General features: G+C 39.2%; 1 protein-coding gene across 3 annotated transcripts in view; it reads right to left on the bottom strand.

The window, feature by feature from the left end:
* Nucleotides 1–9,344, bottom strand: part of SLC12A2 (solute carrier family 12 member 2) — a 50,698-nt gene extending 41,354 nt beyond the window's left edge. For all 3 annotated transcript variants that reach the window (XM_034410001.3, XM_034410002.3, XM_034410003.3), the window contains exons 1-2: nt 8,411–9,344; nt 7,200–8,021 (exon numbers count right to left, since the gene is read on the bottom strand). In XM_034410001.3, coding sequence (XP_034265892.1) covers nt 7,200–7,934 — 735 coding nt within the window. In that variant the 5' untranslated portion in view covers nt 7,935–8,021; nt 8,411–9,344. The remainder of the gene's footprint in view (nt 1–7,199; nt 8,022–8,410) is intronic.
* Between the last annotated feature and the right edge of the window lie 7,697 nt (nt 9,345–17,041).

Below are 17,041 nucleotides of genomic sequence, written 5' to 3'. Positions count from 1 at the left end.
AGAAAGGCTGCTGTAGATTTTAATGTTTAAAAAAAGCACAGAAACTGATTATGTTTAATGAAGGTAGTGCCTTAATCTCCATAATATCTATATGGATATTATAATAAATGAAACAGAAAAAAATAATCCTCAAAATGAGCTCTATTTTTTACCTCTATTTACTTCTTCACATTATGTATATTCTGCCTTTGTTATTTTTACAAATAATTCAAGGCCATGAACATATCAAGCACATCTTCCTCCTATTTTCTATGTATTCTATATATGTCCTATAATCATCACCATTTGTTACACTTCTGCCAATGATGGACAAGCTGCTTTTTAAACCTATTATGAAAGAACTCTAAACTTTGTCTTTCAACCAGGTCTTGACAGTCCTTTCTACCTCTTCATTTGAGTCCAATGCATATCCACAAAAGTTTTCCTAAATTTGCGAAAGGGTGAAAGTTGCATGGTACAAAGTTTGAACTATATGATAGATGGAATACGGTTGCGAAATTCAATTTCACAAATAACTCTTGGATGGCTTGTGAAATATGAGACCTAACACTTCCAGATTGCAATCCAAATTTCCTTACTTTGCTTTTAAACCATTGTAAGTATTGCAGTATAGTGCTTTAAATTAATAGTGAAATCTGTGTGAACAACACTATCTGCATCTCAAAAACTGTAACTACGAGTTTACCTGTCAAACACTAAAAGATAACCATGAGGTGTCCTGTATAACCCTATGTTTTGAATCCTTTGATCATATATGAGATTTTATAATAATATTCCCACGGACTGAGATTTTGTTCCTGGGACTTGTTTTGTTGGCCGTCACAATTTCTGTGAAGAAATTCCTTATATTCATTCTTGTAGTATGACAATATGCACTGTCTCTGACATATTCTTGACATCACCTGGCAGGACAAAGTGCCAAATAGCGCAGTCTTGGAATGTGCTGGAATTTCTAGCATGTATACACTACTGAAACAGTACGCTGGCTTGGGCATGTTGTGAGAATGGCTGATGGTCGGTTTCCGAAAGATCTCCTATATGGAGAATTAGTGCAGGGAAAGCATTTCAGAGGAAGACCACAGCTGCGATATAAGGATATCTGCAAGAGGGACCTAAAGGCCCTGGGAATGGACATTAACTGGGAAACCTTGACCTCCGATCGTTCAGCTTGGAGGCTAAAGAAGCAGCATGGCCTTCTCCAATTCGAAGATACACATGCTCAGCAAGTTGAGGCAAAGAGGCAGTCCTGGAACCAGCAAAACCTGGGCGCTGGGCAGGGAACAGAATGTATCTGCCCTCAGTGTGGAAGGGATTGCCACTCTCGAATTGGCCCTTTTAGTCACACTAGATGCTGTTTTAGGATCTCTTTCCAGAGCACGATACCATAGTCTCTTGAGACTGAAGGATGTCAATGATGAGTATGACAATAATTGCTGGCAATTTTTGACCATTGATGTAGGAAAGACTTGATTTGCATTAATTTTTCAAAATCGAAGAACTTCAATAACATGACCCATGCATTCCTATGAAATGTCAAGCTTGACAGCAATTTATATCTGAATAAAGTTCATTAATCTTTTTCATATGAACTTGTCAATTTCTCTTGCAAGTCATTCACATCATTCTCAATCACACAAATCACCGCTATTTGATTCACTGTTTTTATTTTTGGGGGGGGAGGGGCTCAGCAATGCACAATACGTCAAATCATCAACTTTACTAGCACTTTTAGTTGTCCCCCCCCCCAAAAAAAGACATTAAATCAGGGTGGATAAAAATCAATGACTTTTTTAAATAATAAAAAAAATCAGATTTTTTTGATTTAAATTGGATTTTTTTGATTTTTATCGAATTTATTTTAATAAAAAACTTTTGGGGTAAAAATCTATCGTAAGATAGTTTTCTATTTAAGATACATAAATAATTTAGTTTATTCAGCATGAAATGGAGCTTAGTTATGTAGCATGAAGCTGTATATTCTGCAACACTGGGACTATCGGTGAATCAACAGTGGGTCAAAGGAGTAGCAGAGATGACAGTTGCTCTTTAAAAATTATGATTTAAATTGAATTGATTTAAATCAAGCCTTTTTACTAGTGATTTAAATCATGATTTAAATTGTGATTTAAATCAACTCGATTTAAATCAAATCCACCCTGCATTAAATACCTGGGTTTTCCATCAAGCACTGGCATACTGTAGGTTAAAGCGACTGAATGTTGGAAGCTTGAATTGATGTCAGGTTTTTTGTTATAGTTTTAAATGGTTTTTATATTGTTTTAATTCTTGATTGGCAGTTGCCCAGAATTTGGTATAAAGGGAGGCTATATAATTTTTAAAAAATAAATAAATAACCAATAATTTGACAGTTAACTTCATTAGGCTAAAATTCAATTACAAATTCCATCTGTTAATAACTTGTAGCATCAAAGTCATTTACTTTTCATTAAACCTTCTGAAATCTAGTAATCCTCAGATAATGTAAGATTAATAGATTGAAGGATTCTTCAACACACTTTCTGGCAGAAGAAATGCCTTTACTCATGGAACCCTCCATGTTTTTTTCATATCCTAATCTGATTACCACACAGCATATTTATAATCAAAAGTATACAATAAATCAAATATGTTGTCTTGTATGGAAATTCAAGTAATCCAATGTAGTAGCTAAGAATACAAAGCAGAATAAATGATTATTTCAGCTATAAACCTGCTGTCTCCCCAGAAGAGTTTAAAGCAAACTATTTTAAGCTTTGTTCACACAATAACAGGTATTGGGTTCAAAGAAGACACAATGTTGTGCATTTATGAACACAGAGGTTGCAGTCCCAGTCTGGAAGCAGAATCTAGAAGTGCATTATTACAATAATTGTGGATGCTATTCTGTGCTGCTATTCTTAATATTCTATCAGTTTTTGGTGGCAGCTTCTTTGGCACTTGCATGGACAAGCTTGAGGTTTCTTTTTGGTCTCCAATTCACCATCCAGTTACTAACTAGACCTAAATCCTCATCCATTCTGATGATGTGTCTCATCCATTGCATCTGGACTCATATCCATATAGGAGAGAAAGGATAATTATAGTTCTGCAGACTTTCAACTTTGTGGAGATATGGACATTGTGATGATTAAACACTCTAGTATACAACTGCCCCAAAATCTGGCTGGCCTTACTGATCCTGGGGTCAACTTCTTTGTCCAAAGACACATAGATCGAGATGATACTTCCCAGGTATTTGAAGCTGTTTAATTTGTCAGCTGGGTATATCTTCTATAGGGTTGGTATTTGACACAGGCTGGCAAAGTCTTCAGTCTTATTCAGGTTGATAGTCATGCTAAAGAGCATACCAGTATCTAAAATTTTATTTAACATCAATTGAAGATCTGTCTTTGTGCGCCAAGTGAACACAATCATAAGCAATCATTATTTTTGAATGTATGGAGGCTCTTTGTCCATGTGTTCAAGGGACAAAGGTCAGAGAGTTGTCCAATGGGTATCTGATATAACTCCCTCCTTCAGACCTTGGACAGCATAGGACAACATGCAAGCAAAGGACAGATTGAAAAGGACTGGGGCTGGTACCCAGCTTCACCCACAATGGAAATGGTAAATGCAGTTGACTTATCACCATTGTAAAGGACCTGTTCTGTCATTCTGATGTGGAGCAGCTGAATCAACTTCAATCAATTTCTTTGGTCATCCATGATGTTTCAGGATGATCCAGAGAGTCTCCCTGTTTCTGGTGTCAAATGACTTTGTCAACTTGATGACAGGAGTAAAGAGTCTTGTTCTGCTCAATGAAATTCTCCTGGACTTGCCTCACAGTTAATATGTCTACTGTACTTCTGGCCAAAAGCCACATTGTGCCTCTGGGAGGTTCTTTTCCAAAACAGTGACAAGTCTACTCAGAAGTGGGAGGGGGGGTGATCTTGCAATGGACAGCAGTGAGCTGCCTGTATAATTTCTGCAGTTTGATTAACTTCCCTTATTTATAGAGAGCTATGATGAGGGCATGACAGAAATCATCAGGTATCTCCTCCAGGAGCTAAAGGTCTTCCTTGAAACAATTATAAGGCATTTAGATGAACAGCTTTATAATCTCAACAGGAATACCATCTGCCCTGTTTGAGTTTATCTGCAAGATCACTGTCTTGATCTCATCACTAGGGGGAGGAAGGTCTAGGGCATCCAAAATTGACAGCTGAGGAATCTGCTGTAAGACATCAGGATCAGTTGTGGATGGCCTATTGAGTAGGTTAGAAAACTGTTTAGCCTGGTGATTTTTTTTATTCTTCCTGATCTTTGATCAAGCTTAGCCCATCAGATGACAGCAGGGGGAAGCATCTTGATTTCCAAGGGCCATAAATTGACTTTATGACGCTGAAGAATTTCAGTGGCAGCATTCCACCTGCTCAGCTTTTCTCTGCTGCCACTCATCCTGCATTTCTGTAGTTGCTTAAACTTGCCTTTCTTTGACACAGGTGACAGTTCATTCTGCCTGTCTGTGTAGGCCTTTTTCTTAACCTGGAGTGTTGCTGAAACAGTCTCGTAATTTTCATCAAACCAGTCATTTTCAGTCCAAGTACACTTGTTACAATCAGCATAATGACATCTTTAAACTGCATCTATTCTTCAGAACAGTTTTCACAACCAGTAAATGTTAACACATTAAGCCATTCTACTCCTAATCCTGACTCTCACTAGTTTTATACAATATATTTCTATAAATATTATCTGTATCAAAATGTCGACCATTCTTCATCTGCCCAAATAACATAGATCAACTTTAAAATGTTCTAAGAAATGAGAAATTATATTTTATTCAAATTTTAATATAAAATGTTTCTGACAAGATCACATTCCATACAATACAGCAAAGCCAGAATGATTGTCAAAATGATTAATGCATCTGCTACTTGGAGATGCATTAGTAGTTTTGGCTGAACCTTCTTATAACATCAGCTGACTTGATATCATAAAGTACCTGAACTAGTACTATATGCATAACTACTTTCAAAGAATCCTTGTCAAGGAACTCCTCACTTCAAGGTAATCCTCATTTTTATATCTAAAAAGATATAAAGTAATGAAGAACCAATGTGACCAACTGAATTGGTGCATTTCAGCTTAGTTTAAGATTTCATTAGATATATTTCTTTGGATAACTACCTGACCCTCTTTAACTTTTTCTGTTGCTTACTTTTAATGTTAAGTTAATAGATAATTAGCCAGGTGATTAAGCAAGCTTTAAAGAGCCATCCAGCTAGCATTTCAGCTCTTGACCTGACAGTAATCCTCAAACATACCACATTTGCATGTAGTTCTATAGGGCAGGCTGCCCTCACACAACCAACATAACCACAACTCCAAAGTATTTCCTTAATACTGCAAGATTTCTTGATGAGAAAGCTATACAAATCTTTCACACAGCAAGATAATAAACATAACCACTTTCTAGGCAGCATGATTTACATTTAACTTCAATTTTTAAACTAATAACCATTTATTTTCATTTATAGAGTATACTGCCCATCTTAAGGTTGCTTATACATGTGTAGCAATTTTTCTAATTGCTAAAAAGCAATCAACTTATACTTTTAATGGAAAATACTCATTTATCTAAAAATATCTGCTTAACCCATTTCATTGCTTTCAAGACAATATCCTACTTCTTCCATAAATACACTCTATGTATTTAGATTCAAATGCCATACTTAGAATATTCTTCCTGAAAAAATGGAACTCTAATTTAGTCAATACTCAAGACCAATGGATTTTAATGTCGACCCTAAGCTCCAAACCAACTCAATGAATTCTGAAGTTAACAGAGTTGCACTGTTACAGGAAAAAAAACATTTATATTCTACTAATATAATTCTTCCATACTACACTAGGCACTAGATAAATTTTGGAGCAAGCTTTTATAATAGGTAGTATACCTGTTCAACATTCATCATGCCAGATTTTCCCCCTATCAGCTACCATGTTTATATCTTTAAAAGGCTGTTAACACAATTGAAACCAGATTTCCATTGTATATTTACCTTATTGTTAACATTTAACATATTGCTTCTACCAACTATCTAATCTTTATACTAATTTATCAAACAGATTTTCAATAGCTTAGGTTCAATATGCAATTCTGTTTGGGAAATCTTAATTCTTTAATAAAACCAGAAATATTAACAATGACTCATAACATAGACTTACCAAGCACAATTCTGTTTTAAATGCTAATATCATAAAACTGATATGTACTTTTCAAAAAGACAGAGCTCAGAAAGTTATCAAAACTTTCAAATACAACATAAATAAGCACTAATAAAATTCATAATGAACTATAAACTCTTTAAATATGTTTCAGATCTACACATAGTTGAAGTACTTAAGCTGCTGAGTTTAAATTCCTTTCATCATCTTATAACAAATGGATGTTTAATTCTGACCTATTGGGAAGATGCAACTTTAAAGCAGCCTTAAATTTAAAATATTAAATTATTTAGGTAAAAGCTAAAAAGTTGTTATTCTGAACATAGCCTCTCAAACATACTTTACATATCTATAGACAGCTTATAAATCCATGAACATTGCAGTAAGTCGCCAGTGGACCGACAAAGAACTTGGCATCAGTAAATAATCGAAGCACACAGAAAACCAGAAAGCTAGGGGAGAATATTAATATGGATGTTTGATATAAAATAAGAGATAAAGAGATTTCTTCTGGACTATCTGAAGATGGCCTTTGGTTGTTGTTACATCATGTAGAGACTTTACACTGTGTTTCTCCAGCAACTACTTAACCCCATGTCCTAACCTAAAATGAACTAAGACATCTGGAAGGGGGAAATATTACCTTAGACCAGACAAGTACTGCTGTAGTGTTCCATTAACTTTTACAGACCTATAAAGTATACTGGCTCCACATAAAAGATGCACAAACATGAGACAATATGTAACGTAAGGAAAGACAGAAAGACAGCAAATATATTTGCAATGCATTTCTACAAAGCCAAAGTCCATACAGAGAGAACATAGAAAACATAACTTTTTATAGATTCTAGGTAAAACTCATCTTTAGAAAAACACAGTATTTTTCTACTTCTATACTCTCAGCATGACACTGCATCAGTCTGTTGCCCCCCTTTTTTTTATCCCAAATGGGGTTACCAGATGTTCTTGACTTGCTCACCATCACTCACCTTGTCCAGCTCATCATGCAACTCTGCGAGGCTGGGTCGAATAAGTTTCTCTCCGAGACCAGCAGCGGTATGCTGATAATAGTCTATCCTTGGCACGGCATCGATGGTGTTGTGGCCAAAGGTGCGCAGATAGTACGTGTTCGTATGAGTGTCGTAATAGTAGTGATGGTGCCCTCCTGAGCCTCCCCCGGAATGTAGGCTCCCTTCGCTCAGAACCGTGTCACCACCATTCTGGAAGCTGACGCTGCAGCCTTCTGGGCCACCACCTCCAGGTTCACCAGAGCTGTCGTCTCCAGCAGAGGGGTCCACGAAATTCACCCGAAACCGGCCTTTTGCTTCCTCACTGCTTTTCTTATGCCCATCACCGGGGACTTCGGAGGTCCCTTCCATCGTCTTCGCCTCTTCTGCCACAGCCCCCCGACTCAAGTTTTCTGCCACCAGGTCCACCTGAAAGCGGCTCTGGCTGGGCGTGGGACCCAGAGGTCTGCACAGCCCATCTCCAGCGGCTGCAGAGGCAGGAGCCAAGGCGCTCCCGGGGTCCGACGAGGAGTCGCCTGTGCCAGCCGGCGCATCCCCGTCACTCGCCGGCAAAGGAGATACTTCCTCCGCGCCTGTGGATGCTGCTGCATCGGCGGCGGCTCCTCCTCCTTCTCTCCCTGCCGCCCCTGCAGCTTTGAGCTTCGGCGAGCCGGAGCGGGGCGGCGGGGTGGACGCGCGCGAAGGCTTCGCTTCCATGGCTTCTGCTTTTCCTCGGGCGGCGACAATGCGGGCCGGAACAGACCTCCTTGCGGCTCTGGCTTGTTCAATGAAGTCCCTTCGTTTCTGGCAAGCAAGCAAATAAACACAGTCGGCTGCCGCTCGGGGCGCTTTAAACCACCAAATGGCGCCCCGCCGCTGCCGGGCTCTGCTCCGCCGCCCTCGAGAGAAAGCAAGGCAACACGCTGCACTTCCTCGGCAGATAACCGCGCGGCCCGGCCCTGCCCCTCCCTCCCTCCCTCCCTGCCGGTCCCTCCGCCCCAGTCCTTCTAGCGCCGCCGCCGCCGCACCAGGTGATGATGCACCGCAGCTGCTGGCCCCTCTCGCCCCTCTGCCTACCCGGGTCCCCCTCCTCGAAACCCGAGACAAGGGAAGATACGAAGGAGAGGTGGGTGTGGGGGGAGTCTCCGTCCCTGTTACTCCCACCCGTCGCCTTGCTTCCCGCTTTCTCTTACCTCACGTCCCCACAGACAAGGAGCACCTTCGGTCCGTCTCCCGAAGTCTCGGGCGGCTGGAAGCAGCAACGCCACACGCTTCGTATCGCGGGCGCCAAGGCGACAGCGCTCCCTGTGGGACCGCGAAGGGGAAGAGGAAACCGGCTGACCGACCCTCCACAGACCTACGCTTTCTCCGTCTGAATAAGCCGACGCGGTCTCGACACGTGTGTGTACGCTTTGGTGCTCGGGGCCGGCCGCTGCCCAGTCAGCCGCAAAGCTTCCGTTGGGCCCTCCGTTATCCCGCCCCTCCCCAACTCGGTTTCCCCCGAAGCGAGCGAAAGCCGGCGCCAAGGAGCGAAGGAGAGCGGGCCGGCGGCAGCCAATCACCTAACAGCCGCGCGGCTCGGGGACGAGTCTTTAAAGCATCCGCTGCGAGGGGAGCGGGAGGCGGAGGCAAAGCCCGAGCAAGGGAGGGATCTGGCCCGGCGAGGGCGGAGCAGCTTTCGGGCGCTGCTTCTGGAGCTGACGGATGCTGGCCCGGTTTTGGCGTGTTTCGAGGTTAGAGCTTGTCCGCTGCGTTGCCGCCGGGAGTCTCAGGCTGGCTTAAAGCGCCTTTCGGAGAAAAGAGCGAGGCCGCGGTCCAGCGTGGCCCGCTTTCCCCCTGCAGGTCGACCCAGCCAGCAGCGTCCTTACTCGCGTCGTGTCAGGAAGGAGGGAGAGGAAGAAGGCATCCGCCCGGCGGGCTGCTTGCCTCCGCCTCCTTTCGACGGAGAAGAGCTTTAAGGCAGATGGCGGTTTATAAAACTGACGCTCGGCTCGAAGCGGGGATGGGCGGGCCTACGAAGCAAAGTGCTCCTCCGTGGGAGGACGGCTAGCTGGACGGCTAGCAAAGTTCCCCGACTCTTCCTTCTGCTGTGGAGGAAGGAAAAACAAAACAAAAAAAAAAAAACAATCTTCAAGATCTCGCGAGCAAGGCGTTCAGACGCGACTGAGGTTGCAAGAAGCCCCGGCAAGCTTTACGTTGAAGCGGGCGGTTTATAGAAGGAGGGAGCGATCTCCACATGCTCCGAGGGGACGCATGATCCCTTCCCAGGAAAAGCTGCTCAGGGCATCTCAATTGCTGAAAGATGTGTAATGCCTTTCATTGAGCCAAGCCTTGCCTTCCTAGGATGTCGAAGATGTCCTACATTAGGAAAAGGAAAAAAAAAAGAAAACACAGTCCCCACACAAAAACAGTCCACGCATGGTTATACAAACTACAAAATCTAATGTTTTTTTATTGCTGTTTTTATTAGTTTTATCACAATTCTGAGAAGTTGGTGGCTGTTGCTGCACAGGAGTTAAATTGAGCCATCCGTATTCGTGTGATACATACTAGTGAATGCTTGCTTTGAATTGAGCATCCAAAAATTCCCCCGAATCCCAAGGGTGTATGAGGATTCCTGGGCAGGCTAAATGATGTGGAAATTATTCCCTCAAGGCCTGAGGTTTAGAAACAACTCCCATTCAAGGAAAAAGTGTAATAGCCTTGCGTCTACGAAGCTTCTGCTATGATGCTATTTTATGTTAAGGGCCCTGTTTTTGCCCTTTCAACCTAGTCAAGGAAGGTTAGCTGATGTCATGTGAATTCTGTAACCTATTTAGCTGAGGGGGTATCTCTAAATCAACCGTGTCACGTGAACATGGAAGGAAGCATTTACTCCGAGTTAACTCTTTTCCTGCTGAAATAGATAACACTTGAAGCAGCTCTACAAAACCGAGACTTTTCTAATCTGTCCCTACATGTAGCATACAAATAATGGGAAACTGCTATGTCTTCCATCTGTCTCTGGCATCTTTTGTTGGACCATCATGGATTTTCAAACAATTTCGTCCTAGTAGAAAAGTAGGATCTTATATAAATAGCATTGTGGTCTAGCATCCTGGATGAAAGCATGGGAGTTGTTTCTAAACCTTAAAAGGAAATCTGAGGAATTGGAAGGAGATATTGAATGGGTTTGCATATCACATTGGGTCATAATCTGTTTTAATGTGTTGCGTGAACTCAATTGTCAATGTGTGTACTCCTGAGGTTGAAGCCATGTCTGTAATAGATTACTTTCTTAGGTAAGATGGAGAACCAGTAGTGGAAATTTTGAGTAATTCGGAGAACCGGTAGTAAAAATTCTGACTGGCCCCGCCCCCATCTATTCTCTGCCTCCCAGGTCCCAGCTGATCGGGAGGAAATGGGGATTTTTCAGTAACCTTCCCCTGGATTGGGGACGGAATGGAGATTTTACAGTATCCTTCCCCTGCCACGCCCACCATGCCACGCCCACCAAACCACACCCACAGAACTGCTAGTAAAATTTTTTTAAACCCACCATTGATACATATGTGTATGTGAGAGACACAACAAGTTTGACACCCGTGGTCTATGGTTTACACTTATGCAACTGATGTTAACTTGCAAATCCTGCAGCTAAAACAGCTGGATTAATTTTTGTATATTTTTAGTGGTATTTTTTAAATCTTTGGAGGACAGGAGATTCTTGTCTACTGCTTTGACCCCTTGCAGCAGCCCTTGAACATCATCTGAGTGGATTGCTTCTAATAAATGTTTTGACTTCCTTTATTATTGTTTGGGGGTTTGTTTGTTTGTTTGTTTGCTTTGGTCATTTGTCACTTGCCCATTCAGTTTAGGAAGCGTCAAGGACTCCACAAATATTGGACAATTGAGGTGGGTTCAAGGAAAGGTAACCAACTCTATGTACATATAAACAGTTTCAAAATAGCTTAGTTATACAAGACTGAATTGAACAAGTAATCAGGAAAAGGCCTCTATAACTTCCTTATTTTTTATTGCCAAATTGATAGGCACCTAATAATCCATAACTGCTATCAATTTGAATGTTTACCATAAAAGAAAAACAATTTGTTCTAGTAGAAACTTTGGCAAGAAGACTTGGCCTTGTAAGGACATTCAGATTGAAATTCATAAAATGTTCCCAAAAGCTGACTAAATTATAGATTTTAAAAGAAATCCAACATGTACCAGTTGTCCTGCATTTCTTAATATTTATATATCTGATGTTATGGCAAAAATGGGAAAATACTGCAAACAATATCTTTAACTGGTAAAAATACGTTGTATATTTCTTCATATAGTCAATATTTCTTTTTAAAACGCTTATATAGAAAATATTGCATTCTTTGGTCAGAGACTTTTTATTTAATGTGTAATCAGTATACTTTATTTACATAATTTTTCAGGGGCCCAAAGGTTGTGTTGATTTTGTTTTTTTGATTTTTCCAGGACATACGTGAAAAAGGGTAAAAGGAATATTTGCACAATTTATTTTGATTGGTATGTAGAACTAGAATGCCATCTGGAAACAACTTAATTCATGTAACTCACACTTTTTGACAGATTTGAGATTTGATGGCAAAATCTGCTTTCTCATTGGAAAATGGTATTTAGAAAGCATATTAGCAGTTACTGATGAAGTTATAATAAATATAATAATAATGGTAAGACATGGTTTGCTTTATAAATCACAATGTGGATTTTTACAATAAACCAAAACCAAATAAAACATGTTTTGTGAATCAGGTTATATGCGTATGTAGTGAGGAAAGAACTGTGGGAATGTTACGCTTTGGGGTGTGAAATGTTGCTGTGTGGTCTATGTAATGTGTAACGTGCTGTCATATCAGTCATATAGCTGTATTTATTTGCAACGTATTGTGTCAATTTACCTGCATGCACATTTGTATATAATTTATTACTAATTGCATACTTTCATCTTTTCTTAATATTTATTCAGCTAATATAAATACCAAATGTTTTTTATATTATTCTAATGGTTCTTATTTTTATGCCAAGGCATTTCAGTTGCTTCTTCACTATCAGATCAAGGTTTAGGTTTGTATATAACAAAGATGCCTCAGCTCAGACTACAGAGTTGACAAGGGCATCACAATTCAAGAAACTCTTTGCCATTGTTGAAACATCTAGCAATCATAAAGCTTGGATTGTTTCTGGCAATGCTAAGCTCCCTACAGACATGAAGTATCTTCCACCTTAGTAACAATACGAGCTGGCATAACTAATAACATGCCAGCATGAGACCCATTCAGCATCTGTTAGGACAATTTCACAAATTAAGTTTTGTTCTAAATTTGTTACATTTACATTACATTTATTTTACATTTTACATACTGTATTTGCTGAAATTTGGATTGGTACATTAATCTATGATCTCTGTAACTATTTACTATATTTTTGGAGTATAAAAAGCACTCCCCCCCCAAAAAAATGTGAATACCAGGCCAGATGGATGCTGGGAAGCAGAGGCAGATTTTTTTCCCTTTGGTTTCCTCCCCAAAAGCTCGGTGCGCCTTATAGTCCGGAGCGTCTTATAGTCCGAAAAACACAGTAATATATTGTCCCAAAGGTACTTTTTCAAAAGGCAACTGGATTTTGTTTTTCCTTGGAGATGTTTTGCCTCTCATCCAAGAACCTTGTTCACTTCAGAATGTCTTCAAGGAAAAACAAAGTCCAGTTGCCTTTTGAAAAAACACCTTTGGGAGAACCATCATCTGAATGACCGAGAATCTCCATAGACATTTAGCTATTTAACATAATATATAATCACACATGACATAATCGTATCTTTCATTGAAGATTTCTGAGCATGAAATATACCACTTATCTGAGAAGTCAGATCTGGAGTAATAATATGGATTAAGTTAAAACACAACAGCAAGGAATAAAGAAGATGGAAAATATAAACCAGAATATTTGGACTAGAATCTAAGGAAGAGACAGAAATGTGAATAAGAGGACTGTGATTACGGCAGGGGTGAAATCCAGCAGGTTCTGACAGATTCTGGAGAACCGGTAGCGGAAACTTTGAGCAGTTCAAAGAACGGACAAATATCACCTCTGGCTGGTCCCAGAGTGGGGTGGGGATGAAGATTTTGCAGTATCCTTTCCCTGCCATGCCCACCAAGCCATGCCCATAAAACCGGTAGTAAAAAAAATTGGATTTCGCCACTGGATTACAGTAAGTGTTTTGCATTACAGTTTTATTGCTATCAGGGTTTGGAATGAAAATAGAAAATTTCCAACAAAGTCGTAAGGCTTTTCTGTTGCTTCATATGTTCAAATTTATGGGAGAAACATGTTTATTATGAATTATTCATTTTCTAAATAAAAATAAATAGATAAATCATTGGGAGAAAATCATCACTGGATAACTTTGAGTAATATTAAATATTTATGCAGAATTTTCCATTTTCAGTTGTTTCTTGCTAATATGGAAAACCCAGTATTTTTGATAGCAAGGAGGGAAAGATTGGACAGAAAGTATGTCTACCTGGCAATGTATTTGTCTGCAAACCAATATGTACTGTATGTATGCATCTGAAATCACCGTCAGGTACATGCCTTTTTTAAAAGCTAATTTAAATCAAATTGAACTTAATATAAATGCAAATCTTTATAGTAATTCCTGTTTTGATTGCACTTATAGCACTTTTATTCTATAATATGGACAGTGACTAATTAGTATCCAAATCCAATTTAAAACAGCTGCTTATAAGAATGAGGGTTTTGGAAATAATTAAGCTTATTTAGCCCAGAGTTACAAAATTAATATTTTGTTATTGAAGTGTTTTACACCACAATTGTGATTGAATACTTAAGAATCATAGGTCACTGCAGATCTAAGACTACTGTGCTTAACATGGGGGAGAAGACATTACTGTATACCACGGTAGTTCTCAATCTTTTCTTCATCAGGGAATTACCTTTAAATACCTTTTGTGGCCACAGACCAAGACGATGAACCCCCAAGATTTAACTGACGATTTAAATCATAACATTTCTTCAAGCCTTCGTGGATCCCCAGGATGATACCACGGACCACAGGTTGAGAACAACTGGTATACAGTTGTAAAATAGGGATTGCCTTTATGAATGGATTCTTTTGTTTTGATTGATTGATTCATTTCTACTTGTTGATTAAATCTAGTTGGGATAGTGAATAGCTTTTTTTTTCAATTTTAAAACTTTTAAGTTGAATTGTGAACATTCCTAATTATGTCCGATCTCCTTTCAGATATTGATTTCCTGTCTTATTTCTTGCTATTTTCCAACTATAGTTTGCTATAACTGTTTCCTTTCATAAACTTCAAATTACAGTTGTTAGGTGACATTAACTTTGATTTGTGGAACCAAAATCTGTGGCAAGATAATGGGCCAATTCCTTCAAATGTTTACATTAAAAGAGACCATATGCAAATCATTTCAATATCCAGAAATAATTAGATTGATGAATTCTTTTCATGTAAGGCAATAAAACAAACTAAATCCTGATCCCCAATAATTATTTCTGTGGCTCAGGTTTTACAGCACATTTCTCTAAACCAGGCCATTGATTAGTATGGACAAAAGAACTTAAGATGCCTTGTAATAAGCAGTGGGAAAAAATGAGCGTAAAATTCAAATCAGTATTCTGTCTCAGGGCTCAGAGGTCCCCAAAGCTATTAGGTTAACCTCATGATAAAAAAATAATAACAATCTGGAAATAGAAATTAGGCTAAGGTAATAAAAGAGAAAGGAAGATATACTTAATTTCATTATCTCCCATACCCAATAGGCTATTTAGGCACTAAACCTGAATGCATCCTACTAGGCTATGTTAAGGTTTGGCTGTATCATAGCGTTGTGCATGAATGTAGTCTCTGTCTTGGACTGGGAATGGGACTAGCATGCCTATGCCATAATCATTATTACAGATAAACACATTTTCAGGCTCACCTCAAATGTAGCGAGAGTTTTTGCCCTAAGTCAGCTCAGTTATGAGCACAGAAATCAAATTAAAAATTGGATTGTGACTTTTGCATCTTAAAATCAACAAGCATTTTGAATATCAATGAGCATCTCTAAATATTTTAAATATTGAACTCAGTGACATTGGCCACCCAATTTTATGCTTTTTTGAAGATAATTCAAGTAAGGATAATAGGGTTCCCTTTTGTGCAAATGTGAATAAGAATGAAACCTTCAAAGCAGGGATGAAGTCCACTTACCTTCGCTACCGGTTGGCAAATGTGAATGTGTGCATGCGTGAAGGGTCAAAAACTGGACGTGATGACGTCCGGGTGGGTGGGTGGAGTATCCCGCCACTGGCGCTAGCGGTTCGCCCAAGCTGGGTTGAACCGGCTGAATTTCACCACTGCTTCAGAGTCAATAGATTTGGTCATATTATGCCACTTTTGCATTACATAAAGTAAGAATTTACAACAAACCATGTATTTAGGTCATGTTCAAAATTTGAATTTCTTTTCATAAAACTTTTATGTCATGAGAAAATAGTGTGCCACTTTATATAAAAATAATTCCAATCTTATATTTTCCATTCAAATGTTTACTCTGCTTTTATGACTTATTTCTCTTTTGTTGCACAATTAGTGTACATGGATGGCACTGAACTGTCATTGTCTCAATGTGAGAAACGGGCCTGCTTTAGAAATTGCTATGTTTCTTCTTGAATAATGGATAAATTATTAATGGAACACATTTGTATAATACAACACAATTTTATTGTTTTTCTATAGTGATGTAGACTTCTGAAATTTTGCCAGGCAAATTCCATGTTTAATCCTTTCTGGCCAAACAGTTCAAAGCAATTTGCACTCCTTGTTTAATTCAGAGGCCCAAAAGCTCTTTTCTGTGTGCTGATGTGATATTTATAATTACTACTGTGTCTTCTGCTTTGCAGTCTACGCTAAAGTTTTGAGTCAGGAACACAATTATCAAATAAAGACTGTTCTTTAAAATATCTTTGTAGAACTTGATGTTTATAGTTTATATCTTATATTTTCTCATATCATCAGATATTCCTTGCAAGCTTAATTATTAATGCTTAGATGGGTGCAACTATTTTTGTCATGTATTAATCAGGAATCCCAAGAACCTAAGATTGGTCTATGACTTTGTAAACTGGCATCTAACTAGAGGAAATAATGATAGCTTTATAAAATTGAAAAACTTGTAATTTATAGAAGTCTCCTGTCCTAGAAAATAAGGAAATATCTATTGTCAAAACTTATGCTACTAAATGATATAAAATCTACAAACTTACTGCACCTTTTGGGGAAAACTTGCTTCCAAGAATATTAGGACTCTGTTACCTCCTTACTTGCATCCAAAGTAAATGTCAAAACTTGGGTGGAATATCTGGTAAAACTATAGCCATAAACCTATTTGTTGAGATTAATAGAAGAATTATAATGTAAATCCAGCCATGAAGATAGTCGTGAATGCATTCATGACAGTGTTCCAAGTATTTACTTAAAACTTAACCACCTTAGATTCTGGGAATTTAATAACACCACATCTGGAGAACATTGAGTTGGGGACAGGTCAGTGGTGGGATTCAGCCAGTTCTCCCTGGATTGTGCAAACTAGTAGCAGCGACTGCGGGAGGCTCCACCAACCGCCTGGACATAATGCACAACTACTGTGCATGCACAGAAGGCCGTGCACATGCGTAGAGGTGGCACGTGCTCTCACATTTGCAAACTGGTAGGAAAGGTAAGTGAATCCCACCTCTAGGGCAGGTTATGTTAGGAAGTTTTGATCAATATAAACTACATTTT

The sequence above is a fragment of the Pantherophis guttatus genome, chromosome 2 (assembly GCF_059756535.1).
Source record: "Pantherophis guttatus breed Tessera chromosome 2, ASM5975653v1, whole genome shotgun sequence".
NCBI classification, from domain to species: domain Eukaryota; kingdom Metazoa; phylum Chordata; class Lepidosauria; order Squamata; family Colubridae; genus Pantherophis; species Pantherophis guttatus.
Note: the sequence above shows the minus strand (reverse complement) of the source record. Positions and strands in the feature narration are given on the sequence as shown.